Consider the following 27,139-nt stretch of genomic DNA (forward strand, 5'->3'; position numbering starts at 1 on the left):
GTCGGGGTTCAGGGGAGGAGGGGTGCCAGGCTCCGAGGAATGCCGGTCACCTGTTGCTCCCCCACAAAGACAAGGCTTTACACCTTTCTCGGGGCACACACAAGCCTTCCCTCCCGCTTGCCCAGGTCATTCATTCCAGAACCAGATGTTAAGCACCCACTCTGGACGGGGCTTCTCTCAGCTAGCCCAGGTAGCATAGTGGGGTGGAACGCTATAGGCCTCAGACTCAGACCCAAATGTGAACACCAGCTGTCTGATCCAGCCCGTGACACTGAACTTCTCAGGCTCCTCCCATGTAAAACACCCACCTCCCCAGTCAAGACTGAACAGTATCCCCCTGGAGGACGTCTGCAGACAGTAGGCATTCAATTATCCTAAGAGCCACCTTTTACTGCATTCCTGCTGTGCACCAGGCACTGTTCTAAATACATCTCACATGAATTTAATGTAATTTCAGTTAATTTCCACAACAAACCCACTTAAGAGGAAGAAGATTGAAGTTCAGAGGAATTAGGTGACTTTAGCAAACAGGTTTCCGACTTACCGAGAGCTGTGGGCTTGGGCCCAGGCGCCCCCATGTTCTGCTGTTCTCATCCAGTGTCACCCTCTTGCCCTGCTACCTAAGGTAGCCTTTTGTTTCCATTTTTCATTTTCATTCATAAGACATGGGATCAACTTGGGGTAGGCCAAGGGCAATTTCAAGTTGACAACTGGAAGAAATAAAAACTGATCGCAGGGCAAACGGGACACACTTGAGAAAATACAGCATTTCAAACCTGGTCCCACGCCAGCCCTCTCAGACCTTCTGCCCATGTCACTTCCGGACAACACTGACTTCCGGCTCTCCAAAGCAGGTACATTTACACCCTGGGCTGAGCAAGGTATTTACACAGGAAAAACAGAAACAACAAAAATGTCCTTAGGAAAAAATTGTTTTATAAATAATATGCCTGGTACATTAGAATGACAGCACATGTGTTTAACTTCTTACACACTTACAGGGGTGTAAGAAATTCCCTTGGGACAGTGTACACAGAGTAGAGACCCATGCTTAGCAACCACACTTTGGTCTGAATTCACTTCCAAACACTGCTGACAAATGAGCATATACAGCAAGCAAGAGGGCTGCCTGGCCACTGACCAGTTCTGCTGCCGTCCTGGGCACTGTGTTCAAGCACCGTACAGTGGTCATTGCCTGGATTTTACAGAAATGAGTGACACAAAAATGAAAGTGCTTGCAGTAAATGATTACTATTGGTCCCAATCTTAATAATACACAGGGAAAGGTGAAAAACACCAGGAAGGCCAAGAGCAGAGTTCCAGCCGCACAGAGACTATCTCTGTGTCAGGCAGACACAGCTGCTGTGCGCTCAGCTGGGACGGAGCTGAGACAGAGGAATGTGCTGGAAATACACAAACCAATGACTGTGCGTCCCAGATGAGGCATTAACAGATTCCAAATTCATCAACTGTTCTTGGAACAGAGCCTCCCTTTGGACAGGCTTACTTTTGGCTTGAGCACTTTTGTCCAAGGATACCTTAAGACAGGAGCAAGTTCTGTTTCACTGCGTCCAGCGTTTGCCCAGAGGCACCAAAGTTCACAGTCCAGAGCCCACAGTGCAACGGAGTCATGAACAACACCCTTCTTTCTTCCATTTTTCCCCTCCTGTTTCATTGGTCACAACAAGGAACGTGTCTATTTTTCAAGGCTAAGAAGCAGAAGTGTATCTGGGTGTTCCTGGGCAGTAAAATGAGAGTAAATGCTCAGAGGCAGCAGAGATCTGGAGAAGCTACCCAAGCTGCTTACTTCCAGCTGAATTCTCCTGAAGCACAGACATATTCGAGAAGGTCTCCAGACCTCTGGATCCTTAGGGTACAAAGGTAGGAAACAACCAAACCACTGCTAACACTGAAAAAAAAAAAAAACACACATGAAGACCATGGGCTGAAGATCCATCACTTTATTTTCAGAAAGAGATGGCCAAAGGGGATGAGGAGGCAGAGATACAGAGGCATGCCAGCAACACAGCAGAAACAATCCAGTTGGCCATCCAAAAACTATAAATGAAACACAGTGCCAACTGGCTTTCACCCCCCCTCACCCCCATCCCGCCTGCCACAAGTCGCATTTCAGTGTGTAACAGAAATGAAAATCCTTAATCCTGGAGATAAAAGTAGATAGCACCTGGTGCTTCACCTTGGCAGGGAGACTGCGATGGCTCTGAGACATCCACTGAGTTGTCGCTCAATCACTGCACGTGGGCCCGGCTGGTTTCCCTCGTTGGTGTCGTGATTTCCAGGCCTTGTCGTGAAGGATATGGCTAAGCGGCAGTTCATTTGGGGAACAATGAAGCACTCTGAAACACTTAGTCCTCCAAATCTTCCAAGCAGGAGAACAAGGCTCTGGACTCCCCAGATCTGAGGCACAGATGACGCACAGCTGATCCATGGAAGGTGGAGAGTGAATCAAGGCCCACTTCCCAGGCCAGCAACTTAGGTCCCCGGACAAGGAGGAAATACCACACACGAAACGCCAAGTCCTTTTCCTTGCAGCTCATGCGGTTCCAAAGCACCTTCCACAAACACCTAGAGGGGTCCAGCACAAGTGATGGATCTTATGGTTTCGGCTACTAGTCTCCAAGAAACAATGGACTCAGGGTGGCCTGTCTCACTGAGGAAGTTGGAATTAAGGATCCTTTTGTGCCAAGTGCAAGAGCGTCCTCACCCTTAACCTTTGACTGTCATAACCTTCCAGGGTCTGTATGGAACATACTTTCACAAGGCACCAGCAGGGCGCAGAGCACAGCTCAGAATTTGAGACGGCCTGGCTGCTCAGAGTCCGAGGAGGGGCTCTGACTTCCACCATGGAGAAAGAACACAGTGGAGGCCAAGGTGAGGGAGAGCCCCAGGCCAGGAAATGGGAGATTCATGGACACCAGGCCTCTTGTTCTGCATAGGCAATGGACAGGGCTGGGCGGCGCCAGCAGAGCTTTGGAGAATTAAACTGGTTTACCTCTCGACCTGGGTGGGGCGCACAAGGGGCCGTTACGAGAGATGGAACAGAAGGAATATTTTTGGTCCAGTGCTGCAGGAGAGGGGGGCAAAGTGGAGGCCAGCGGGGCTGAGAGCCCCGCGGGCAGGCTAGCAGACAGTTTCTGCGGCAGACTGGACCCTTAGCGGTTAGTTCAACCTAACTGAGCTGCAGCCCTGGGGGCCTTAGAAAGGGGGAAGAACACCTTCCCTGGGGTCCTTGTCCTCAAATAGGCTTCCTCCTTAGGTCTTCCAATCAATCCAGGGTTCCCTCAGCCAGGACTTGCCCTGGACAATGGACGCCCCTTGGCCCTCTCTGTGTCAACAGCAGTGGAACCAGCGAGACCGCAGCTGAGGTCCTTCTGCCGTGCTGACGCGGAACCGACACTGGCGACGGTGTGGGCCAGACTGAAGGTTATCCAGGGGAGCGAGGGGCTCCTTCACCGGCCACAGGAGCATCAGCCTCCAAGACAGGTCTCCGGCCAACGTCCCCCAGAGATTTCCCACTCGGGATTTGTGTTTAGAGTGGAGAACCAGGAACCACACCGCTGGCTCACGCGCACTAAACGAGGAGCAGTGTGACTTCACACACAGACTGCTTGCGCCCAAGCCGCAGAGACAAGCTCGGAGTGGGTGAGTTTGCTGCGCCCTTACACCCTCTGCTTCTTCTGCCCGGGTCGCCCTGGAGCACCACGGTTGGGAGGCCAGCCCAAGCCCCTCGCCCACCCACTGCACCCCACCCCACCCTCCCCAGCCTGAAGCAGAGGCCTCCGAGGAGGTCTCAGGAAACACCCTGTCCGGGTTTCCTCTGTCCCAGCTGGCTCTTCAACATCCTCGAGCGGGGACCCACAGGCAGAGCTCACGCGGCCTTTCTCCTGTCAGGCCGCTGGTCATCCTGCAGGGTGTGGGGAAAAGAAAAGGATGAAGGTTAAACTCAACTTCAGGGGCATCCCTGGTGGCTCAGCAGTAAAGAATCTGCCTGCCAACCCAGGAGATGCAGGTTCGATCCATGGGTTAGGAAGATCCCCTGGAGAAGGCAACCCACTCTAGTATTCTTGCCTGGAGAATCCCATGGACAGAGGAGCCTGGAGGGCTCCAGCCAAAGGAGTTGCAAAAGAGTCGGACACCACTGAGTTAGCACACAAACTCAAGTTCACTCAAGACAGACCAGGCTCATTGCTCACCCCATGTTTACCTGCTCCACATTCATAGAGACCAAGTCATTTTTTGTCTTGGTTTTGCAAAACTACACATGTAATGTGATTTTCCCCACCTTTCCTAGGAGACTCCTGGTGGCACCCTCCCTGCTTAAAGACTGTAGAGGCGGCGGGTGTTCTCACGCAGGGTGGCCAAGGTGCTGGCGAGCGGCAGGTCTTTGACCCTGGCGATCTCTCGAACCGTGTGCAAGGCCAGGCCCGGGTGGGCGTACTGGCAAAGGCTCTTGGGAACCTGGAAGACACCAAGCATTCAGGACATCGCTGTGCTTTCTGTGCACAGCCGTCAGGCACGTGTCCCTCCCCGGCCCTTCCCGAGCAGGGCCTCTTTGGAGCTGTGTAGAGACCCCTTTACCTGCAGGTGCAGGGAGAGTCCCAGTCAGGGGGGCTCTGGGTGAGCAGGGTCCCACGCTTCCTTGGACAACCCTCTACAGGGTAGGGCTGTGCACTGCCTGGAAGAGAGTGGTTACCCTTCAGCTTCTCAGCCCCCTAGACTTTGGTTCTGCAAAGCAACAGAGAGGAGATACCTACACAGCCAAGGGCGGGACCTGGAAAGGTACTGGGCGCTCTGGTCCTGCCAGCCTCGCACGGATGACCGCCCGCCTCCCACCCTCTCTCCTCAGCGCCTCAACTTAGCTTGAAGACGGCCCTACCTGTCGAGGCAGGAAATAGGGAGCGTCTGTCTCTACGATGATCCTCTCCAGTGGGATCTGTTTCAGAGCTTCCCGGGCCTCCCAGGCGGAGGAGTAGGTCAGGACAGCTGTGAAGCCCACGGACATGTTGGGAAAGTGGTCCAGCAGGGGCTCGATGACTGGGTAGCTGCCGGTGAAGCAGTGCCTGCGAGGAGGAGAATCCCACGTCAGGATTCTCTCATTACCCACTCTGCCGAAGCCCCAACTCCCTCTAGACATTTCACCTCTTCTGAGTTAATTTTGGTGGACAAATTCTCAAAAATGCAAAGACTGCATCCGAGGGAAGGACTCACAGTCGACACAGTCAGAAGCAGAACTGACAACAGCAGCCCCTCCGGATCACGATACTGTGGGCGGAAATTACGTCCATGTAATCGAATACACCAGAAGGGGCCTACAGGTGAATTTTTCTTCTTTTAGCCTGACACCTGTCCATGTTCTTAGTACCATATACACCAGCCCAGAAGGGCCGAGTGACTGTGCCTCGTCTCATCTCTGGCAGCCGCTCCACTCAGAGGCGTCACTCTTTGCCTGGGTGCCTGGAAGGCGGTGGTCTAGAGGCCTGACAGCCCCGCCCTCTTCAGTCACCTGTCAGAACCAGGCTTGGGATCTAGACTCTGTTTCTTCAGTTAACCCATCTCACCCATCTTGAAAGAGCCAGCTGGGCATCAACTCCTGGCCCCTTGTAGCCAGAGGCAGCTAAGGGCCCGTGCTCTGGCTCCCTGTGCTCAGCTCAGCCCCACACCCTCTGGGGAGTCACCGGCGGACTGTCTCTCACAGCTCCTCCAGGGCCCCCTCAAGCCAAGCCCATGCCTAGAATGGGCACATGGCAGGAGGCTGGTGAGTTTACCCAACTAAAGAACCCCTAGATACCATTTAGAGAAGATAAGGTGGGGTAGGGAGGGGTGGGGAGGGATGAGCTTTCAAACTGCAAGCAGGAGAGAAAACTTCTTTTCCGGTGCCCTGGAATGCTCTCTGGGTGCAGTCACTGGACCCACAGCAGCTCCCCCCAGATCAACAGCTCTCATTTCTGAGAACTGAGCCTCCGTTACAACCTGCTTCATGGGATGGGGGTCACAGTGATTCAGGGTATTAGCTCAAACCATAGGAAGCTGTCATTTTTTACGTAAAAAAGTGGTCAAGTATCGGAAATTTCATATGGGTCAAAATGATAGTTAATCTTTTGAAAAGATTCTACAAAAAGACCTAACATTATCAATGCTCTTTTCTCACTGCATTTGTTTTTCCCAGTAACATCCTAGACAGAGGGACATGTTCACTTCCTTTGCCCGCTGAAGTTCTAGGCTCTCACCTGTGAATCTTGTAGTCTGGAGGCACAAGTTTTTTCATGATTTTCAGCAGATCTTCATCAGCTTCCCGGCAGTGGATCACCAAGGGCTTCCTCAGAGACACGGCCAGCTGTAGCTGCCTCTCAAACACCTGGGAGAAGGTAGCGACAAAACCTGTGGGTGAGGGCCATTCTGGATGTCTCTTACCTCCAGAGCAGCCAGTCCAGGGGGCAACCCCAACCATCTCCCATTCTTTGTTTTTAAGCTCTATAATGCATAATAATAGCTAACATTTACTGACTGCTTACTAGATAGTATTATTATTTAGGTGTATTATAACCTGTAATCCTCAAAAACACCCTAAGATAGGGTGCTCAGCCCATCATGTAAAGAAACGGAGGCTCCAAATGAGGTCAGATAACTTGCAGTTGATTAGCTAGAGCACCCCGATTCAAACCAGAACCCAGGCTCTGCATGGAGCAACCACTAGGCAATGCTTATTTGGGGCTCCAGGGGCAGGACAGGGCTCAGAAGCACCACTCCAAGATAAGTGTGCTCTCCTTCACTGTCCCTGCCCCTACTCGCACTCCCAAGAGGGAGTCCATCCCCTTGCACACGTTTTCCACCGTGAAAAGTTGCCATGGATATATCTGCATGATGCCCGACTCTCAGAGGTGCTCAACTATGTGTGGAAAGAATAAATACTAAAGCTATTTCCTGCAACTTGCTTTCTACAGATACATTAAAAAAAAACAACGCTCTTAATATTTCCATGAGTAGTTTTTTCCAATCATGGAATATAATTCATGTTTGAATGTTTAACATCAAATTAGAAGATGCTTTTGAGTCAGGTGACTCACTTGAGAATGACATGTTCAAGTCCAGCACTAGTACTACCTTGTCTCAAGATAGCGGCAAAGAGCCAATACCAATTCTGACATAACTCAGGTTTAACCTGTGTTTTCAACTAAAGGAAAGTGAGTCAGGAAACCAACAACATGGAATGCTTTCAAGGACTTTAACGATGAGCTAATCCCAGTACCGACAGCCCACTGGAGCCCTCTTTAACATATATGCCCTCCTTGAACTCCTCCAGAGGCAGAAGGCTGCAAGAGATTCTAATTTCAACACTTAATTTTTGCTTCTAGAAAGCTACTATTTGCATAATTAAACTATTATAGACTTGGGGTGGAACATTACACGGCTGTTAAAAAAGCATATTTTTCAAAGAATATTTAATGAAGCGGGAACATTTTCACGGTGGAAAAAACATTCAAACTACTACTTTCTATTAATCTCCTAAATTCTTTTTTAAAAGACACGTACATACAGCACTCATTTCCTTGATTCTTTGACAGGTACTCATAAGACATGCCACCAACTGTTCCATGCAACTCTCCAAGGGATAGCGACAATAAAAATATGAATTCCAAAACACATCTGAATTTTAAAAACTATTAAGAAGAAAGAATTGTTAGGGGCCAGGAACAGTGGCTGCTGTGGAGCGTGTGTCCTCCCCAGGAGCAGAAAAAGAACAAGAGCAAATGAAGCTCACTGCAAGGCAGAAGTCACGGTTGCTCTCTCCTGGACTGGGAAATGATTATCTTTGCTCATTTGTGTGTTTTGCAAAATATTCTGCAATGGGCGCACTAACTTTAAAATCAGAAGAAAAACATATTGTTTAATTAAACAAAATGTGTTGCTTCCCAAGAAGGAATGGAAGCTTTGACATTTGTATCATTAGCTGTAAAGGTCATTCAGCCCCTACCCTCCTCTTCTTTTCGTAATACAACTGAAAGGAAAGCAACAGCTTGCGAAGCATTTGACCAATGACATCTGGGATTGGGGAGAGGGGGTCTGGATAAGAGCAATCATGTTTTTAGAGATTCTGAATTCTTTAGTTCCCAAAGTGGAGAAACGCTTACGTAACCACTAAGAGAGGAACACTGTGAGCCAACGAAGGACGACGTTACCTTGTGCTGCTCTGGGACAGGCGTGGTGCACTTGTGAGAGTAATCCAAGCCCATCTCCCCGAATGCCACGGCCTTGGGGTGCCTCAAGGCCTGCAGAAGATTCCTTTCTTGACTCTCACTGTAGTAACGTGCAAAATGCGGGTGACAGCCAAAGGCACCCCACACCAGATCCTCCTGCAACAGGTCCTCCCAGAGGCCATCCGTCAGGGTGCGAGGATCGCAGAAATCAGAGATGCAGCCCTGAAACTCCTTAGGGAAGGAGCTGCTGTAAATCTTCCTGAACTTGCTGAAGGTCCCTTTGAATGACAGCTTGGAATACAGCATGTCCAAGTGACAATGGGTGTCGATGAAACCCTCCAGCCTGGGCTCCCGACGGCTCCTGGGCAGGGAGCTAGACGCAGGTTCCTCACCTGGACGGGGCAGCACGTCCTCCTGGAATGTTCTTTTCTCCTTCACGTGTCCTTCTGAGCTTCTGGAGAAACGAGATGAACGAGACTTCCGGGATCTGCCTTCCTTGGCAGCCTCAGGCTCCCTGGAGGTGAGCGGGGGGCTCACCGTCGAGGCGGGGGAAGCGCCCCGGCCGCTCCTGCCCGCCTGCATCGTGTCGCTGCCGCCACTGCCCACGGACGGGTACCCGGGGGTCTTGGGACCGCTGGCCCAGTAGCTGGCGTAGTCACACCAGGGACTGCTGTACAAGTGAGCCGGGTACATGACATAGTCCGTGGGGAAGGCAGAAGCCTCTGGAACTGTGGAGGGTTTTAGTGGGACGGGCTCCTCCTGAGAGAACCTGGCCGTGGAAATCTCGTCCACGTCGGACCAGTCACTTCCTGAAGAGGTGCGCTCCATCACCACCTCCCGGTCCTTAGGCTGCAGAGAAGGAAAGAGACAGAAGGTTTGCCTTTGTCCTGTGTGAGGACAGCCTCCCATGCTCGGCCACCTGCCAAATAGAGGCCCTGGCTGCTCTCAGGCCACGGAGATGGCACGGCATTGACTCCTTAGTGCACTTTCTCATCTGGCTTCCTGATTAATTCGCAGAAAGTGAGCCAGGTTACCACGGAATAAACTTGGGATCATGGTGTCATGTGCCCTCCCTGGAAGGGAGGCTGTGCCTGCATTCCCTTTCTGAAGAACCCCTCTTGGGGAAAAAAAAAACTGCTCTCTAGGACATACAGGGTATGGGGGGTGCAGTTGTTAGAGAAAAGCACTGTCCAGCATCTCATCACTAACAACAGGTCTGTTGTGCGTTCAAAATATACCACCATGCAGTTGGAGTCCTTTGAGGCTGTGTCTGCAAATTCTTTGACGTTACTCTCCATTCAAAGTGGGGTCTGTGACCCCTCCCCTTGAACTCGGGCCAACTTGTATGGTAACTGATAGAGCTGGAAGGGACTGCAGCTTCCAGGACTAGGTCAAACCAGTCTTGCTCCTCTGGGGGAGGTCGACTACCGTATTACTTCTGAGCACCCACAACCACATCCTAGAGGTCACAGGTAGGTGCCAAGCACCAGCTGCTGGACATGTTCACATGTGAGCATGTCAATAAAATACCTCTCACATACACTAACAGATAATTAACACCTTTGCAATCTAGCTCTTCAAAAATATGTTTCACTATTTCCTCTTCCCCCAACAACAAAAGTTAATCTGATTAAAATTATAAAAAATGTCCAAATGGAAGGTAAGGGTTTCTCCTCAAAATGATACTTCCCTTTTCTGAGGGTTCATTTCATATTCAAGTCCTCACAAAGTCTCTTGTAGTACAAGGTATACTCTTTTATTTGAAGAGGATAAATGACCCTAAACAAAACTCAGTCAAGCTAATTTGAGTATTTATTTAAAGAGGTTCCTTAAACTCATTTTTTTTTTTTTTTTTAAAAAGGGGAGATGGGAAGCAAAAAAAGGTAACAGATTTAATAATTATTCCTGGGGGTATGACCTCATAATTCTCTGCTAGACATCATTTTAAACAAAGGTTTTAAAGATAGTTTTTAGTTTTTTATAAAGATAACTTTTTAAAAAGCAATAAGGTAAGTGGTTACGTATAAAATTACACTGGAAACTTAAAAAACATAAAATATGTAGGAGGAGGAATAGGGCAACACAGGGCCAGTTGGAAAGCTACTTTTCACTCAATACATTTTTTAGTTTTAAACCCTGGAAATATATTTCCTAAAATACTAACTGAAAGAATAATTAGACGTGGTTACACTGTAGGATGCCCCAAAATTTACCTCCCAAGACTGAACAAATGCAAAGGGATTTGCAAAGGGAACAGCTACTTGCAATGTGGGATAGAATTTCCAGGGACAGAATAATAGAGACCAAAAAGTGCTACATCGTATCAATGAGATCTCAGCTACAGGAAATTCTACAAGTCAAATGACATCTTTTTTTGTTTAATATATGTAACAACAAAGAACATGGAATAGAAAGGGGAGGAGGAATCGACAGAGACTGGGGAGGAGGAATCGACAGAGACTAAGAGATTTAACACTTTAGAAAATGACACAGATGACTCTTACATCCTGCTTCAAACAAACTGAAATAATCATGAAATAGGGAAATTTAATCACTGACTGGATATGTGTGCTCAGTCGCTCAGTCGTGCCCGACTCTCTGTGAGCCCATGGACTATAGCCCACCAGGCTCCTGTGTCCATGGGATTCTCCAGGCAAAAATAATGGAGTGGGCTGCCATTTCCTTCTCCAGACTGACTGGATAGTTGACCCTATTAAGGACTGGGGGGACAGGGCAGCGGGAGAGATTAGAACTGTAGTTACGCTTGTTTTTCCCTAAAGATCCTAATTTGAGAGATAAACACCAAAATATTTATGGGTGAAATGATATGGTAGGTGCAGTTTTCCTCCAAATAATTTCTGGAGAGAAAAGGGATACAGAGCTCAAACAAGACAAGATCGGCAGTGAGTTAACACTTATTGATGATGAGTAATGGGTAAGTGGGTAATTTTCATAAATATTTTGAATATCTCATAATAAAAACTTTAAATGGAAATAACAGCAATTAAAATGCTAACTGAGATGGAAGGGTAGAGATGTCCTCTGGCTGCTTCACAAACTATCATCTGAGGGTACTGGTTAAAAAAAAAAACTAATTCTGCAGTTCCATCTCAGACCTCTTGAGTCAGGTTCTCATTCTTCTCATCAGAGAAGTTCAGGAAATCACATTACATGACTCAAAAAGTAACTCCAGTGACAACAAAGACCATGTCAGAGAAACATGTGAAAAGGTTCAATAAAACTAATCAAATATGAGGGGGTGAGAAATGGCAGAGTAGGGGGAAAAATGACTTCAAAAAATGCACATGTACCTAGGAATACATATGATAAACAGACTTTGACGACATCATCTAAGACCTTGAAAGACTTTATATAGAGTCAAGTTGGCCAGGAAAAGGTTTTGGATTTCCTTTTTGGGAAAATAGACAATTACCTATACTCAAGACTGCCTAAGGTTCAAGTACATATGGTGAAATTTAAAGCTGCATTTATTGAGAGTCTACTATACACGAGGCACTGAGCAAAGTATTTTCATGTATTAATTTAGCATTCACCAAACTTCAGCCCACAAGCCAAATCCAACACACTGCCTGTTGGTTTAAGTAAAGTTTTATTGGAATATAGCCAGGCTCATTCACTTTAATATTGTCTATGGCTGTTTTCATGCTATTACAGAAGAGTTGAATAGTTGCAATGGAGGCCTTAAAAGCTCAAAAAACCTAAAATATTTACTATCTGGTCCTTAACAGACAGTCTGCTGATCCCCATATTAGTCTGTGATAACATTTAAAGAATCATGCCTTTTTATATAGAGGAAGAAACGGGGGCTCAAAGAGGTTAAGTGACTTTCTCAAGACTGCAGTACACCAGCAGAGCCAGGATATGAACTCAAAATGTCTGATCTCAACACTCATCTGCTAACCTACCCAAATACATCCTCAACAGGCAATCTAAGTGTCCAGTCTGACAAACGGGAGTTTGGGTATAGAAGTTTGGAAAGTTCACCCATACCAGGGAACTCCAGGCAGCGAAACAATGATCTACATTAGACAGAAACACAGGCATTATACACTGGGTTGGCGGGAAAAGTAGTTTACAAAACCTACTGCTCTTGGAGTTTCCAATTAAATACAGCACATGTGGGTTTTGTCCTTCCTGCCAAAAACCTCTTATTAAAGTTATAGGAAATGGACTTGGAAAAGCGTAAACCTATGAAGAGAAAGCATACAGAAAAAAGAGCAAAGCAAACTAAAAAAATAATCAGATACTAGAAAGCAGATAGAGGAATAGTCACTGGATAAGCAGATTACAGATGGCCAAAACCTAGGCCTGCAGTGAGAAAACCCCCAAAACATGCTGAATCATACTACAGGCCCCCAGAAGACCCAGGAATTGGAGGTATCAGAGCTCTCAAAATGCAGGCAAGGCTGGAGATGAAAGTAAGAGGATCTGTGAAGTTAGAGCCCCAGGTCCTTGCTCCCATCCTGCACAGATGGGGCTTCCCCTTCCCAGCCCAGCAAAAGATAAGGTTCGTGCTTGGAAAAGTTAAGCCAAGGAGCCTGTGGAAGAACCAGGGACAACAGACTCATAGCTTAGGGTCATCACATGTTAGACACTGATGAACCCAGCCACCTCCCTCAACCTGACTTCTAAAACACCAGCAGCTGGACCTGTGCTCTTGAGCAGAGCACTGGAGGATTTGTCCCAGGGCCCCACCCTCACCCCCCAGCAGCCTCTGAGGATGAAACTACAGGTGATCACATGATGTTAAAGGCAGCAGTTGATAAGCCCACCCAGGCACCAAGACTTCCAACTGGCTTAATGCTTCATCGTTAAAATATGAACAGATACCAGAAACATCTGAGGAAAAGCCTAACACAAAAGATGACACCAAAATATTTAGGGGAAAAAAAAACAAAAAAACAGAAGAAAACTCTGAAAAAATAGTGTGGAAAGAAAACTTTGAAACAAACTTTTAATTCATATTCTCAGAGAAACAAGAGAAGGTATTATAACCTCAAAATGACACAGGATGTCTAAAAAAGGTAAACTCAAAAAATTGAGCCAGTGTTTTATAATTTAAGCATGCCAAAAATTTTAAAAGCATGTGTTATCATCATATGCACTCTCCTTAATTATGCATAAAGAAAGCAGAGATGAAAGGAGAGAGGAAAAAAGGAATCGTAAGGAATCAAAAGGAATATACCCTCAAAAAAGAAAGAAACGTGGGGAGCAGACTACTTATTTTGACAATATTGAGAAGAAATGTATGGTACTGTCAGGGGAAGCACACTGACTGAAGCTGCCCACCCTGGCCAGGCACCATCGTAACCATTTGCAGGAGGTGTTTTACGACAGGAGGTCCTGGTAAGGAACACGGAACTAATAAGCCACCACGAACCAGAATTCAGGAAAGGTCAAAAGGAGACACCACATGTCCAACCACCTCCCAGAATCCTCCTCTCTGGCATCCATCTTGGCTGAACAAGGCATGCACCACCAGGAAGGGCTCTGAGTCAGAATGATTGGCTAAAGACAACCCAGAAACTAATCCCATCACCATAAAACCCGAGACTGCGAGCCACATGGCTGAGCAGTTCTCCTGGCTTCCCTTACCCTACTGCTCTCCACCAGGGTGCTCTTTCCCAATAAAATCTCTTGCTTTGTCAGCACATGTGTCTCCTTGGACAATTCATTTCTGAGGGTTAGACAAGAGCCCAGTTTCTAGCCCTGGAATGGGTCCCCCTTCCTGCAACAGGACTAGCAGTTTGGAGATGAAACAGTCATAAGAACAGAAAACTACAGGAAAGAAACAAAGTAAGATGAACTTCAAAGTAGACAAACTTTTATAAGATTGGAAATATAATCAGAGTATACTTAGTCAGCTATGAATACGGTCATAATAATTGTAAATAGATTTGACTAAAAATTGTATTATGAATCGGAGCTACAGGAAGGCAGAGAGGATACATTTACACGTGTGGGTACCGTCGAAGTGTAGAGAACTCAATTCTCGTCTCCTGTGTAGAAAGTCCACAGATGTCTAAATTTTTAAAAAATAAACAATGTGAAATTACTTAGAAACACAGACTAGAAAGAGAGATGAAAGGGGCTGCCTCCGAGCAGCAGTCATGAAGCATGGGCAGAGATGGGCACCACAGAGGAATGTTTTTTCCCTCCGAATCAGAAACAATGTTAAAAATTGCTCGTTTCCCTTCAGTGTTATTTGGTGTCACCCTATCCTTCCTCTAGAGCAACAGAAGTTTATCTGAATGTAGTATTTCCCAGATGGAAGTCAGTTTGGAATTTTCCAGACTCTCTTGCAAGTGTTGGCCAGATTCTTCTCAACAGATATGAGCAGATACAATGGGGACTATTACTGAGCCAAACTCTTAAAAGGGAGGGAATGTATTTTGCTCTTCTCCCCTTCCTCCTGGCTGGAATGTCAATGTAACGTGCGGAGCCTGGTCACAGCCGCTCGAACCACAAGGTGGAAACCGCCGAGCGGCAGCAGAGTCAAGCAGGAGGCACCCAGGTCCCCCACACCGTGGACCCATCCTCTATAAGGCAAACTGCTTAAGTCAATGTTATTTTGGCCTTTGTTACACAGGAACATCTGTATCTTAACATATAAATCCTAAAACAAAGCTAGCACTGAATTGAGGTTTCTTAATAAATCTAAAAGGCATGATACAAGAGAACTATCAGTTTGTTTCCTGAAGCCCTGGGTAAGTCAAGGACTGCGTTGAATGAGTAATACTTATGATCAAACTAAAAAGACCAAGGACATTTAACAAAACTCAAAACTCCATGCTTGACCTGAGCTTGACTCACCTTCTGGCCATTCAAATGCGAGTCAGAGTCATCCAGAAACTCCAGGGGTGGAGAGCACTCTTCGATGACCATCCTTCGACCACCCACGGGCTCCTCACTGGGGCTCTCCTGAGGGTCTATCACCACCCTCCTGTCACAGAAGCTGCTCTTCTCCAGCACAGTGTCCTCCTCCTCTGCTCTGACCTCTGGGGTGGACTCTTTCTCTTTCTGAGGAGCAGCCACACTGACACTCCCGGCTGGTCCCTCTCCGCGGCGGGGGTGCTCTGCGATGTGGGGTTTTGCCCGTGGGGCCGCCTCTCCCTTCCTCTTTGGCATTGACTTTCCCAGGATGCCCTGGATGGCCTTTAGGTAGATCATGGCGGAGCCCTGGTCTCGAAGTCTATCCCTCTGCCTTTTCTGGACCTTGTGTGGTTCCTCCATTGTACCATTTTGACCCTCCGCTTCCGCTGCCAATTCAGAATCCACGGAGCTACGAGGGCTATCTTTGGAATCAACCTGGAGGAAAAAAATGAGAAATTATGAAAGGTGATTTCATATATGAAGCACTTAGCAAATGAGACATTAGTGGAGACATCATGCCAGCCCTCAGCACAGTCAGCCACTGTTAACAATTTCAGTAGAAACTGGACTAGAAGAGCGAGCTAAAAGAGATGAAAGGGGCTATCTCCGAGCAGCAGTCACAAAGCATGGGCAGAGATGGGTACCATGGAGGATGCCTCCGCCCATCCTTTCTCTACAGCTGCCACAAGGAGTTCTACAATCGGGCAACGCCGCTTAACATGCTTCAACGACTCTGTGTCTGCCTGACTCCTGAGTGTGACCCCGGAAGCTCTCCTCCCCGGTTGGCCCCCAACCTTCCTTCCAGCATCATCTCCTGCCTTTCTCCACTCACTCAGGTGTCCTGGGAATGAGGGAAGCACTGGAGAAGGGGGAAAGGAGGGCCCTGGAATAAGCAGCGCCCCAAGCATCAGAACAGCATTTCATAATCCTTTTTGGGCACACACAGTTCTTGTTTCCTGAAATGTCCTTGTCCATCAAGAGAACTCAAATGGCACCTCTTCTGTGAGGACTTTCCCGATGCTTAAAGTCACTCACTCCTCTGACCCCTCGTACTCTAAATACCCCTGTTACCACACCTCGCACTGTGATGAACTGTCTCATTCTCTGCACCACCAGCCCCAGCACGGCTTCACCCAAGCACTGGACATCCACTGAGTGAAGCAGAAGACAGGATCCCCCATGAAAGTCTCATCACTCAAAAGCCAAGATGCACAATGCTTTCTCGTGTCTGGGTTGCGTGACCCTCTAAAGGGCCCCTCAATGGAAGGACACTGCCCTCTTCATCTCCCTGCTCCTCCCATCTAATGCTGGGCCAGGATGAGCAGGTGCTCAAAGGAGGGCAGCAGCCTCAAGAACACTGGCTGTGAAGTCAGACTGACCTGGGATTATACTGTAGCTCTGACCTGTACAAGCTGTGTGGCCTTGGTCCAGTCTCAACCTTTCTGAGTCTCACTGTCCCAGGGTCTACATAGCAGGTGCTCAAACATTTGTTCACTGGTATCTAAGCATTTGTTAAGTAAGACATAAAGATAACACTGCCATCAACTATACTTGAATTAAAAACAAACAAACAAGCTTAAAATCTTAAGGGTTTAGCATAACTATGGCTTTACTTCTCAAAAAAATAATAAAATAAAACAGATAACACTACCCACCTCACAAGACTGAGAATTATGTGAATGCACCTGATGTGAACTGACTCATTGGAAAAGACTCTGATGCTGGGAAAGATTGAAGGCAGGAGGAGAAGGGGACGACAGAGGATGAGATGCCTGGAAGGCATCACCGACTCGATGCACGTGAGTTTGAGCAAGCTCCCGGAATTGGTGTTGGAAAGGAAGGCCTGACATGCTGCAGTCCATGGGGTCGCAAAGAGTCAGACATGACTGATCGACTGAACTGAACTGAACTAAACTGAACAGAGGTCAAATACTGAGACTCACATTTGACAAGCTTTAGCTTCCCAGGTGACATTAGTGGTAAAGAACCCACCTGTCAGTGTAGGAGACGTTAAGAGACACGGGTTCAATCCCTGGGTCAGAAAGATTCTCTGGAAAAGGAAATGGCAACCCACTCCAGTATTCTTGCCTGGGAAATCCCATGGACAGAGGAACCTGGCAGGCTACAATCCATGGGGTCGCAAAGAGTCAGACCTGAGTTACCTACTAAACCTCCTTCTCCAGCACATCATAAAGTTCAAACTTTTCCTTCCACTCTTCCTTCCCCAAACTGAATTAAAAATTTGGACATGTCATCAACAGATGGAGAGAGATTTCATGCTCCCAGGTTGGAAGAAACAATATTGTGAAAAATGACTATACTACCAAATGCAAGCTACAGATTTAATGCGATCCCTGTCAAACTACCAATGGTATTTTTTGAAGAACAAAAAACTTCTCAATTCATATGGAAACACACTAGACCCCGAATAGCCAAAGCAGTCTTGAGAAAGAAGAATGGAGCTGGAAGAATCAACCTTCCTGACTTCAGATTATACTACAAAGCTACAGTCATCAGAGAATGTGGCATTGGCACAAAAGCAGAAATATAGACCACAGGAAAAGATGGAAAGCCCAAAAATAAACCCATGCACCTATGGGTAACTTATTTTTGACAAAGGAGGCAAGAATATACAGTGGGGCAAAGACAGCCTCTTCAATAAATGGTGCTGGGAAAACTGGACCAGCTACATGTAAAAGAAAGAAATTAGAACACTTCCTAACACCATACACAAAGATAAACTCAAAATGAATTAAAGAAATAAATCTAAGACCAGAACTATCAACTCTTAGAGGAAAACAGGCAGAACATAAATCAAATGATGATGTAAATCAAAGCAAGATCCTCTACGACCCACCCCCTAGAGTAATGGAAATAAAAATAAACAAGTGGGACCTAATTAAACTTAAAAGTTTTTGCACAGCAAGGAAACTATAAACAAGGTGAAAAACAACCCTCAGAATGGGAGAAAATAATAGCAAATGAAACAACTGACAAAGGATTAATTTCCAAAATATAGAAGCAGCTCACACAACTCAAAGCCAGAAAAACAAATCACTCGATCAAAAAGTGGGAAAAAGACCTAAACAGACATTTCTCCAAAGACATACACATGGCTGACAAACACATGAAAAGATGCTCAACACTGCTCATTATCAGAGAAACGCAAATCAAAACTACAATGAGCTATCACCTCATACCAGTCAGAATGGCCATCACAGAAAGTCTACAAACAATAAATGCTGGACAGGTGTGGAGAAAAGGGAATGCTCTTGCACAGTTGGTGGGAATGTAAACTGATACAGCCACTATGGAAGATGGTATGGAGATTCCTTTAAAAACTAGGAATAAAACCACCATATGACCCAGCAAACTCACTCCTAGGCATATACCCTGAGGAAACCAAAATTTAAAAAGACACATGTATCCCATTGTTCACTGCAACACTATTTACAATAGCAAGAATATGGAAGCAACCTAGATGTCCATCAACAGATGAATGGATAAAGAAGCTCTGGTACATACATACCATGGAATATGACTCAGCCATAAAAAGGAATGCATTTGAGTCAGTTCTAATGAGGTGGATGAACCCAGAACCTATTATACAGAGTGAAGTAAGCCAGAAAGAGAAAAATAACCATCATATACCAATGTATGTATATCATATATAATGAATCTAGAAGGACGGTACCGATAAATTTATCCGCAGGGCAGCAATGGAGAAACAGACAGAGAGAACAGAATTATGGATACAAGGCGGGGCGGGGGAGGAGGGCAGCCAGAGGGTGAGATGTATGGAGAGAGGAGAGAGTAATGCACAGACGTACACTACCGTAAGTAAAATAGACAGCTAGTGGGAATTTGCTGTATGACTCAGGGAACTCAAACGGGCTCTGTATCAACCTAGAGGAGTGGGACTGAGAGGGAAATGGAAGGGAGGTTCAAGAGGGAGGGGACACATGTATACCTATGGCTGATTCATGTTGATATTTGACAGAAAACAACAAAAGCCTGTAAAGCAATTATCCTTCAATTAAAATTTAGATATGTCATACTAAAGGCTAAACATAAGGTAGGTGAAGGTGCTCACAATAGAGACATTTAACCTTCTTTATAAAGTAAATGAAAATCATCAACTACCGTTAGAATCTGAGGGACTTCCCTGGGGAGTCCAGTGGTTAAGAATCCGCCTGCCAATGCAGGGGACATGGGTTAGATCCCTGGTCCTGGAACTAAGATCCCACGCGCCACGGGGTGACTAAGCCCATCTGCCACAACAAAGACCCAGCACAGACCAAAAAAAATTTTCTAAAAATCTGAGAAAACCTTGCCCACAATTATCCTGGAGGTAATATGGCACAAGAAGATGATGCTGGCCAGCAGGAATCGCTAATGATGCCAAAATGCCAGTCTAGCTATGGTCTAAAGGTGTTCCCCACAAAATTCAAATGTTGAAATCTGATCCCACGGTGGTGGTATTCTGCATGTTCTTTGGGAAGTGATTAGGTCATGAAAGTGACTAATTCTTACTGACAGGATCAGTACCCTAGTGAGGGGGCCCCAGACAGCTTCCTTGTCCCCTTCTGTCATGTGAGGACATAAAGAGAAGTCTGTGACCCAGAAGAGGGTGCTCACCAAGCTGGCACCCTGATCTCAGACTTCCAGTCTCTAGAATTTTGAGAAATTTCTGCGGTTTATAAGCTACTCAGTCGGTGGCATTTTGCTACAGCAGCCAGAATGAACCTAGATAATAAACATCTTCCCCTTGGAATATCCCATGACCTGGCACACAGACTTCTCTGCTGAGGGGGACACACAAAGCTATGTGTGTACGTCTCCAAGTCCACAGAGCAAATGCAGAAGGGCAGGTGGAGGGGTGGGAAGAGGCAGGTGAGTGGTGACTTGTTAGACAACAAGTCTGCAAATGACTGCAGAAAAAAGCGGGTAAGACGGGAAGGTCAAAGAGGCATTTTCAAATCATCTAAATAAGTACTGTGCCTCATTTTCAAACTAACAAACCCTCTCTAGGGAGAGTGCTTAGCAGTGCTAGAGAAGGATAGTTGGGATTAATTCTATCAAGTCTCAGAGTGTACTGACATGAATGATCTTCCAAAGGTGCAAATCTGCCTTCCCTCTATACAGAGCTCCCTAATGGCTTAGAATAAATCCAAATTCCCTTGGCTCCTAACACCCCACTGCAAGCTGCCCTCTACCTAGCTCCTCAGCCTCCATTCCACCAAACCATAACCTGAGGCAGTCTCGTGACTTCTTCAGGCTTCCCTCCAGACACCATGCCCCTGAGAAGCCCCCTCGTGGGGCCACCATCCAACAGAGTGCTTGACACACAATCCTCACGCAAGTGCTTATGACTGACAGCAGGCCAAGGGAAGAACCCCAGGACTTCTGAGACAGGACCAGACTGCTCACCTCTCCAAGGGTAACCGTGAGAATGACTGTGGTAAAGCAGGCCCTTGAGCCCCGGAGGAGAGGCCTGTCTGTCATTAGATGAGACCACGCCCCATCAGGGGCCACGCCCTCAACACTCCAGTTCCGGCCCAAGAGAACCCGAGCCCAGCACGCAGCGCACCTGAAAGACTAGGCTAGAGTCTTCCCCGCCTCACAATCTGGTTATTGGATTCAATTTAATCAACTGATCGTTTTACCCTGTACCCCAAACCACTGAAACTGCATCAAGGATAAATGACAAGATCAAACTAGCCTCATATTTACCTCATTTACATGTGTCATATTAATATACTTCATATTACCTACACTTATGTCAAAGACAAACCCTTTCAACTCACCATTAATTTTTTTTTTTTTTTTTTAAATCAATGTGCCCATACAAGGGTTCTGACCGTGAGGGCCACATTGAAAACACGTGGAACACGTCTCCTAAGGATAACAACCTGCCAGCAAGGACACAGAGCTAAATACAGCCTCACTTCTCAGTTCCACATCAGAAACCACTCAGCAAAGGCTTTAGGACAAACTGTTTTCCTTCTGGCTGGTTCCGGGTTTTTTAATGATAACTTTATTTAGGGGCAGCCCATCTTACCCAAGTAAGACTTGGCCTTTGCTCCTCCACGTACAGAACTCCCCACCTCTAAAGGCCCGTATCTCCAAAACCTAGAAAGCAAATCCCAAGCAACTAGAAACACTGCCTGGCACAAGCTAGGCCCTCGATGAATATTTGCTCAAAACCTAATCAAAGAGGTGGCTGACGCTCACACAGTAGCCGGCAACAAAAACCAGGACTCCTCTCCTCCCTCTAACCCGACTGGAAGAGACGGAACATTTCCAAATTCACGTTCAACTTCCTCTCTCACACACACACAGTGCAGGTGCTGAGAAAATTTAATTAATCCTTAAAAAAAAAAAATAAGTGGGTGAAATGCACCTCCTCCGTGAAGCACTCCTGCTCCCCAACATTATGAATTCATAACCCTCCCGTGTGTTCCCACTGGGGAACTAAATGTTGAACCTCTAAAATAACCCTGCCCCACCATGCAAAAGCCCAACGTGCTGGAAAACATAACCCTGGTGAAAAGCCACACCAAAAACCAAATCCTTTTTCTTGGTTCTGTGCCTCGAGGTATGTGGCACAACTCAGTAAATTAACAACTAAATTGCATACACCTATGTCTCTGGGGCACGCCAGCCACCTGGCACAGCGAATCTCCACCATGACTGATTGCCAGTTACAAGCACCTGAGAAATACTTCAATACCAGGAATCTGCGCCCACACCCGTGCAGAACCTCAAGAATTTTAAAGTAGTTTCAAAGTGCTGGCAAGTTTGCAAACTACCTCTCAACGGAACTTTAGGCCATCCCCTGGCGTCTATCCAGTTTGCGCTTAGTCCCCTGGGAAGACCCCAGAGATGTTAACAGACATCTTTTTCTTAGCGTCCTTTCACCAAAACTCCACCGCCAACATCTCAATCCAGGTGGAAAGGGCTTCGCCGTTTGCAAGGCGTTGGGGCCACTTACCTTAAGGCTGCAGGCTTCTTCCTCGAGAGAAGCCATTTCTTCTAGAGAAGATCTGACAGAGCGCAGAGGGGATCCCCCTGACGAAAGGAACCCCTGTGAGCTCGGAATCAGGCCTCGTTTGCAGGCGGCCCCACCCGCACCTGGGCCAGAGGAATGGGAGGAGGAGGAGGAGGTGGAACTTCTGCGGCGGGAATGCGAGGAGGAGGTGGAACTTTTGTGGCGGGATGAGCCCCAGGACACATCGTCCTCTTTCTGGGCTTTCAGGCGCTTGGGGCTGCTGGCCCCTCCTGAACGCGACACAGAGCTGTGAGCTGGGCGGCTGGAGGGGGCCACATCACTGGGCTCCCGGAGGCAGCTGCGCTTGCGGGAACTCCGATCCGAAGTGCTGCTCCAGTGGTACTTGACCTTGCGCCGCTCCGACGCCATGGGCACCTGCAAGGTAAACAGGCGGCCGGGAGTCCACCACCTCCCCTGCTGGCTGCCCCTTCCTCCAGCCTCCCGCCTTCCCGGGAACCCCTGGGGGAGGGCAGGCCACTAGGTCACAGCCAGGGGATGACTTCACTGACCTTTCCCCTTTTCCACTGCCCATCACAGTTCTCAAGGTTTCAGAGACGCTAAAGCGCTTCCTATGTCGGCGATAGCAAAGCGCTTCGAAGTCCAGAAGGTCCCAGGATTTACTAAAGGTTTCCTTCGATTAGGTTTCCGAGCCCACAACGTGCTTCCGCGATTACCAAGAGCTTCAGTTTGCACAGCGCTACTTCGGGGATGTCAAAGCGCTTCCGGAACTACGACGCGCTCTGACTGAGTTTGCAATACAAAGCCCTTCGCAGATGTCAGCGCTTCAAACGGCTACAGGGCGCTGTTAGGTCCACACTTGGAGGCCAGTCCTGCAGCCCCTGGGCGGGCCCGCGGCCGGGAGGCCCGGAACGCCGAGCGCGGGCCGCAGAGCAGTGCCAGACCGGCACGCAGCCCGCCCTGCGCTCGAGGCCCAGCCGACCAGCCCTGGGCCGGAAGGGGGCGAGCCGCCGCTCAGCCGGCGGCGCCCGGGTCCGCCTGCTCAGAATATCCCCGGGTCTGCCCGTATCCCGTTCCTGCTCTCGCCGCCCGGACGTCGGCTCCGCAACCTGACGCCCTGCCCTGGCCGCCGGCTTGCCGTCCGCCCCAATCCTGCGGGGCCGGCCCTGCCTCCGCCGGAGCTGGGACCACACCGGCCTCTGCTGGACCCGCCTACCGGAACGAGTTGTACGGCCCGCAGCCCGGCGTGCGGCGAGGGCGGGTCCTGCGCTGAAGAGAGGGCGCCCATTGCTCAGATCAACAAGGGGCGGAGCTCCGGGCAAGACGGAGCTCCTCTGTTGGTCAGTAAGTCTGGAGGCGGAACCCTTCGCCTTACGAAGCTCGTCCATTGGTCGGAAGCTAGACGGGCGGAGCCACACACGTTAGCTCGTAGAGCTCGAAGCAAAGGCGGGGTCGCAGTTCCCCAGGCTTGCGGATAGTGGAGGAATGGGGGCACCGACTGATCCGTGCTCCCGCGGCTGTTCCCTGCTGCTCAGCGCTGTCCCCTTTAGCAGGACGCCTTCAGATTCAGATGCGCTGATCAAACCCACACTAGCGTCATCACTCCATTTACAGAGCAGGAAACTGTGGTTCAGAGACCCAGTGACAAACCCAGAAACTGACGGATTTGGAATCAGAAACCACGGGGTGAGGGGTGGGGGGGACAAAAGACTACACAAAAACGTAAACTATCCTCTGGCAAACAAACACCAAAGTTAAAAAACAAGGTACAAACTTGGAAAGATGTTTGCAACACATAGCAAGGGGCTCATGTCCTTACTATGTAAAAACTTTCGCAATAAGATAATTAAGTGGGCAAAGGAAATGAATTGATGAATGTAACAAATCACAAAATTGATTAAATTTCATGTTGCCATATGAAAAAATGGCTCCATGTTGAATTATTTAATGAGTACAAATAAAATTATGTTTTCACCCATTAGGTTAGCAGTGATCAAAAAGCATGATGATATTCTCTGTAGTTGAGGATGTGCAGAAATGCACTCCCATACATCACCAACTGAGCTTATACTGATGTAACCTGTTTGGAAGGTTTGGTTGCAGGAAGAATGAAAACAATCTCAGTATCCAGCAAGTGAAGTTAGTTGCATAAATTACAGAATAACCATACAATGGAATAGCAGGCAAAAAGAAGGAAATGCTCCAAATATACTGTTGAGGAAGAATAGCCAAGAAAGACAAGAAAAAACAGGATCCAGAATAAATGAAAAACCCCTGTGTGTAGTAAAAAATGAGAAGTGGAGCCTCAAGATACAAAATTTTTTATGTCTGTGAGTAACCACTCAGTGTGCTTCTAATAATTTGATTGAGATATAATTTACATACCATAAAGTTGACCAATATATAATTCTATTTTAGTATATTTAAAGTTGTGCAACCATCACCATAATCTAATTTTGGAACATTTCATCACTCTAAAATCTTGTGATCATTACCACTTCCCTCCCCAAACCACTCCCTGCTCCCCCATACACACACTCCTAATTTCTGTCTCTGTGGATTTGCCTGTTCTGGACATTTCACAAAAATGGAAGTATATATGTTTGGCTTCTCTTAGCATTATCTTTTGGAGAAGGCAATGGCACCCCACTCCAGTACTCTTGCCTGGAAAATCCCATGGACAGAGGAGCCTGGTGGGCTGAAGTCCATGGGGTCGCTAAGAGTCGGACACGACTGAGTGACTTCACTTTCACTTTTCACTTTCATGCATTGGAGAAGGAAATGGCATCCCGCTCCAGTACTCTTGCCTGGAAAATCCCATTGATAGAGGACCCTGGTAGGCTGCAGTCCATGGGGTCACTAAGAGTCAGACACGACTGAGTGATTTCACTTTAACTTTTCACTTTCATGCATTGGAGAAGGAAATGGCAACCCACTCCAGTGTTCTTGCCTGGAGAATCCCAGGGATGGGGGAGCCTGGTGGACTGCCGTCTATGGGGTCGCACAGAGTTGGACACGACTGAAGGGACTTAACAGTAGCAGCATTATCTTTTCAAGTTCACCCATGTTGCATCAGTACTTCATGTTTTATGGTTGAATACAATTCCATTGTATGCATATGCCACACATTCTGTTGATGGGACATTTGGGTTGTTTCTACCTTTTGGCTATCATGGATATTGCTGTTATAAAAACTGGTGTGCAAGTTTTTGTATGAACATGTTTTCATTTCTTAGATACATAGGAGTGGAATTTCTGGGTCATATGGAAACATTACCCAATCGGCAACTGTCCTCTATTGCTCAAAATGCTTTGGAAACATACTGTTCATAATTTGAAGGTGCTTACCACATCTCAGGTCCTTTTTGGGGTACATAACACAGACTCTAGTTGAATCCTCACAGCCACCAGAGCTTAAGACAAAGGTGTCAGTAGAAATCACTGTCCACCTAGGCTGGAGCCCACTCAGATTTCTTATGTACTAGTACAAAGCTGACCTTGCTGGGGGGCTGTTGAATGCCCTTTTACTATCAAACCTATGAAACTGGTACTTTTTATCTTCCCCCATTGTACAGATGAGGAAACAGAGGCTCAAAGTAACTCCATAATTTGGCCCAAGATCATCCAACTATTAGCCAACATTTTAGAGCCAGCGCCCAACCTCTTAGCTACCTCACTATACCACTCATGGATGCAGAGAAACTTCTCCATATCATCTGGACACGCAACTAATTATGATACACATTAGCTTTCCCAATGTGTTTTTATCTTACAAAATAAAAAAATCACTATATTAGGCTTATTTAAAATAGGATACACTGAATTTAAACTAGCATTTTAACAAAAAGACTTGCAACATGACTTTTAAGAAATAAACCCATTGCATAAATGTTAGTTGAATAACAAAAGTAGACACTTAATGTCCTTTTTAAAAATTTATTTAATAAAACAAGATGTGCATTTTCCAAGTATTTCTGTAGCCATGTCTCTACCTCTTCCTCCCCAACAGCCCAGGGAGGGAGAATGAATGAATGCATGTTACTTACAAGGAAACTGAGGTCTCAGAAATTAAATGCTAGACTTAATTAGCAGCAGAATCAATCATGAAACTAGTTCCTCTGGTTCTTCATCCAGCCATAAATAACACATACTCTCTAAATAACAGCTCCATTTAAATTATTAGCGTTAGTGGGGTGGGAAAATAAAGGTGCAGAGTAAGCATTAAATAAATATCTGTGAGTTGCAAGATTTCCAAAAGAGAAAACAGGGAAATCTCCAGAGCCTTCTGCCAAGTGTCTAGCTTGTGTAAAACTTGAGACCTTGAGGAAGGAGTGAAGAACTGTGAACTGGGGCGCAAGTTGAAAGTCTTTGAGGTCACGGAAGTTTGCAGGCAGCTGGTGGCAAATATGACCTAGAGAGCTTAGCTTCGGAAAGTGCCATCAGCACTCAGAATGCTCCAGTGGTTGTCGAGGGTGAGAGCCAGGAAACGGCATCTGCGGGGGTGGTTATCATCACATACTCCCCAGAACCACAAAATTGCCCACATCCTGGGCTCATGTACCAGGGTTTCCACTTTAGTGGCCTGATAACCCAGAGCTCTTATTGACAAATCCCAGAAAGGAAGAGGACTGCATGGATTTGTGTGTCTTGGAAAGCTGAGTCCTATCTCCCCTGACTCACTCTGGAAAAGTGCAAGTGTCTCTTCGCCTGACCCAAGGGAAGCTGATGTTTGGTGTTTCCTGGGAGATCGCGATTCTTCCTTAGATCTTTTTCTTGATCTGATGTTCATCTTTCTAATGGAGGACGAGGGTCCTCAGCTGTGTTCAAGTCATCAGGGGCCAAAAAGCTCAATGCTATCCAGTTTCTCTTCTTTGTAAAGCAGGATATTCTCCATGAGTTTCCTTTTGGCCTCATTGATCTCGATTTTCCACGAGGTCTCTGTAGCTGACATTCAATGTAAAGAAAAGCAACTTGAACAAAACGTAAATACCTTTTGCAACTACTGATAGCTGGAAATAGT

The 27,139-nt window shown here is 47.1% G+C and overlaps 2 protein-coding genes and 1 long non-coding RNA gene across 5 annotated transcripts in view; 1 reads left to right on the top strand and 2 right to left on the bottom strand.

Annotated features, from left to right (window-relative positions):
- Positions 1-371: 371 nt before the first annotated feature.
- On the bottom strand, positions 372-22,807 carry TATDN2 (TatD DNase domain containing 2). Of its 3 annotated transcripts, XR_008706294.1 has the most exons (9): positions 22,671-22,807; positions 22,105-22,536; positions 15,051-15,545; positions 8,199-9,065; positions 6,249-6,376; positions 4,898-5,081; positions 4,304-4,479; positions 2,198-3,925; positions 372-1,909 (listed from the first exon to the last, which is right to left on the bottom strand). XR_008706294.1 is itself a non-coding variant. In XM_055558430.1 (8 exons), exons 2-7 carry the CDS (start codon positions 22,528-22,530, stop codon positions 4,339-4,341), a joined length of 2,241 nt encoding a protein of 746 aa, XP_055414405.1. In that variant the 5' UTR covers positions 22,531-22,536; positions 22,671-22,807; the 3' UTR covers positions 1,944-3,925; positions 4,304-4,338. The 3 variants fall into 3 exon arrangements, 1 of the variants encoding a protein (XP_055414405.1); XM_055558430.1 differs by lacking the exon at positions 372-1,909 and having other exon boundaries at positions 1,944-3,925; XR_008706295.1 differs by lacking the exons at positions 372-1,909; positions 2,198-3,925 and adding an exon at positions 4,600-4,696 and having other exon boundaries at positions 4,346-4,479.
- Positions 4,989-8,034, top strand: LOC129635433 (uncharacterized). Its single transcript, XR_008706296.1, has 3 exons — positions 4,989-5,336; positions 6,188-6,386; positions 7,584-8,034. It is a non-coding gene; the product is annotated as an uncharacterized LOC129635433 (long non-coding RNA).
- Positions 22,808-26,041: 3,234 nt separating the features above from the next.
- IRAK2 (interleukin 1 receptor associated kinase 2) overlaps positions 26,042-27,139 on the bottom strand; it is a 56,800-nt gene continuing 55,702 nt past the window's right edge. The window contains exon 13 of the mRNA XM_055558431.1: positions 26,042-27,063. Within this exon, the coding sequence (XP_055414406.1) occupies positions 26,951-27,063 (113 nt within the window). The 3' untranslated portion in view covers positions 26,042-26,950. The remainder of the gene's footprint in view (positions 27,064-27,139) is intronic.

This window comes from Bubalus kerabau, chromosome 20, assembly GCF_029407905.1.
Source record: "Bubalus kerabau isolate K-KA32 ecotype Philippines breed swamp buffalo chromosome 20, PCC_UOA_SB_1v2, whole genome shotgun sequence".
In the NCBI taxonomy this organism is placed as follows: Eukaryota; Metazoa; Chordata; class Mammalia; order Artiodactyla; family Bovidae; genus Bubalus; species Bubalus kerabau.

What these genes read in the sequence shown, in the direction of transcription:
- TATDN2 (XM_055558430.1), bottom strand. Translation starts at nt 22,530, where the DNA reads ATGGCGTCGGAGCGGCGCAAGGTCAAGTACCACTGGAGCAGCACTTCG. An exon ending in CGCATTTGAATGGCCAGAAG is followed by an intron (nt 9,066 to 15,050) that starts GTGAGTCAAGCT and finishes CCTTCTCTGCAG; the next exon opens with CCTAAGGACCGGGAGGTGGT. An exon ending in CTGTCCCAGAGCAGCACAAG is followed by an intron (nt 6,377 to 8,198) that starts GTAACGTCGTCC and finishes ACCTTCTCCCAG; the next exon opens with GTGTTTGAGAGGCAGCTACA.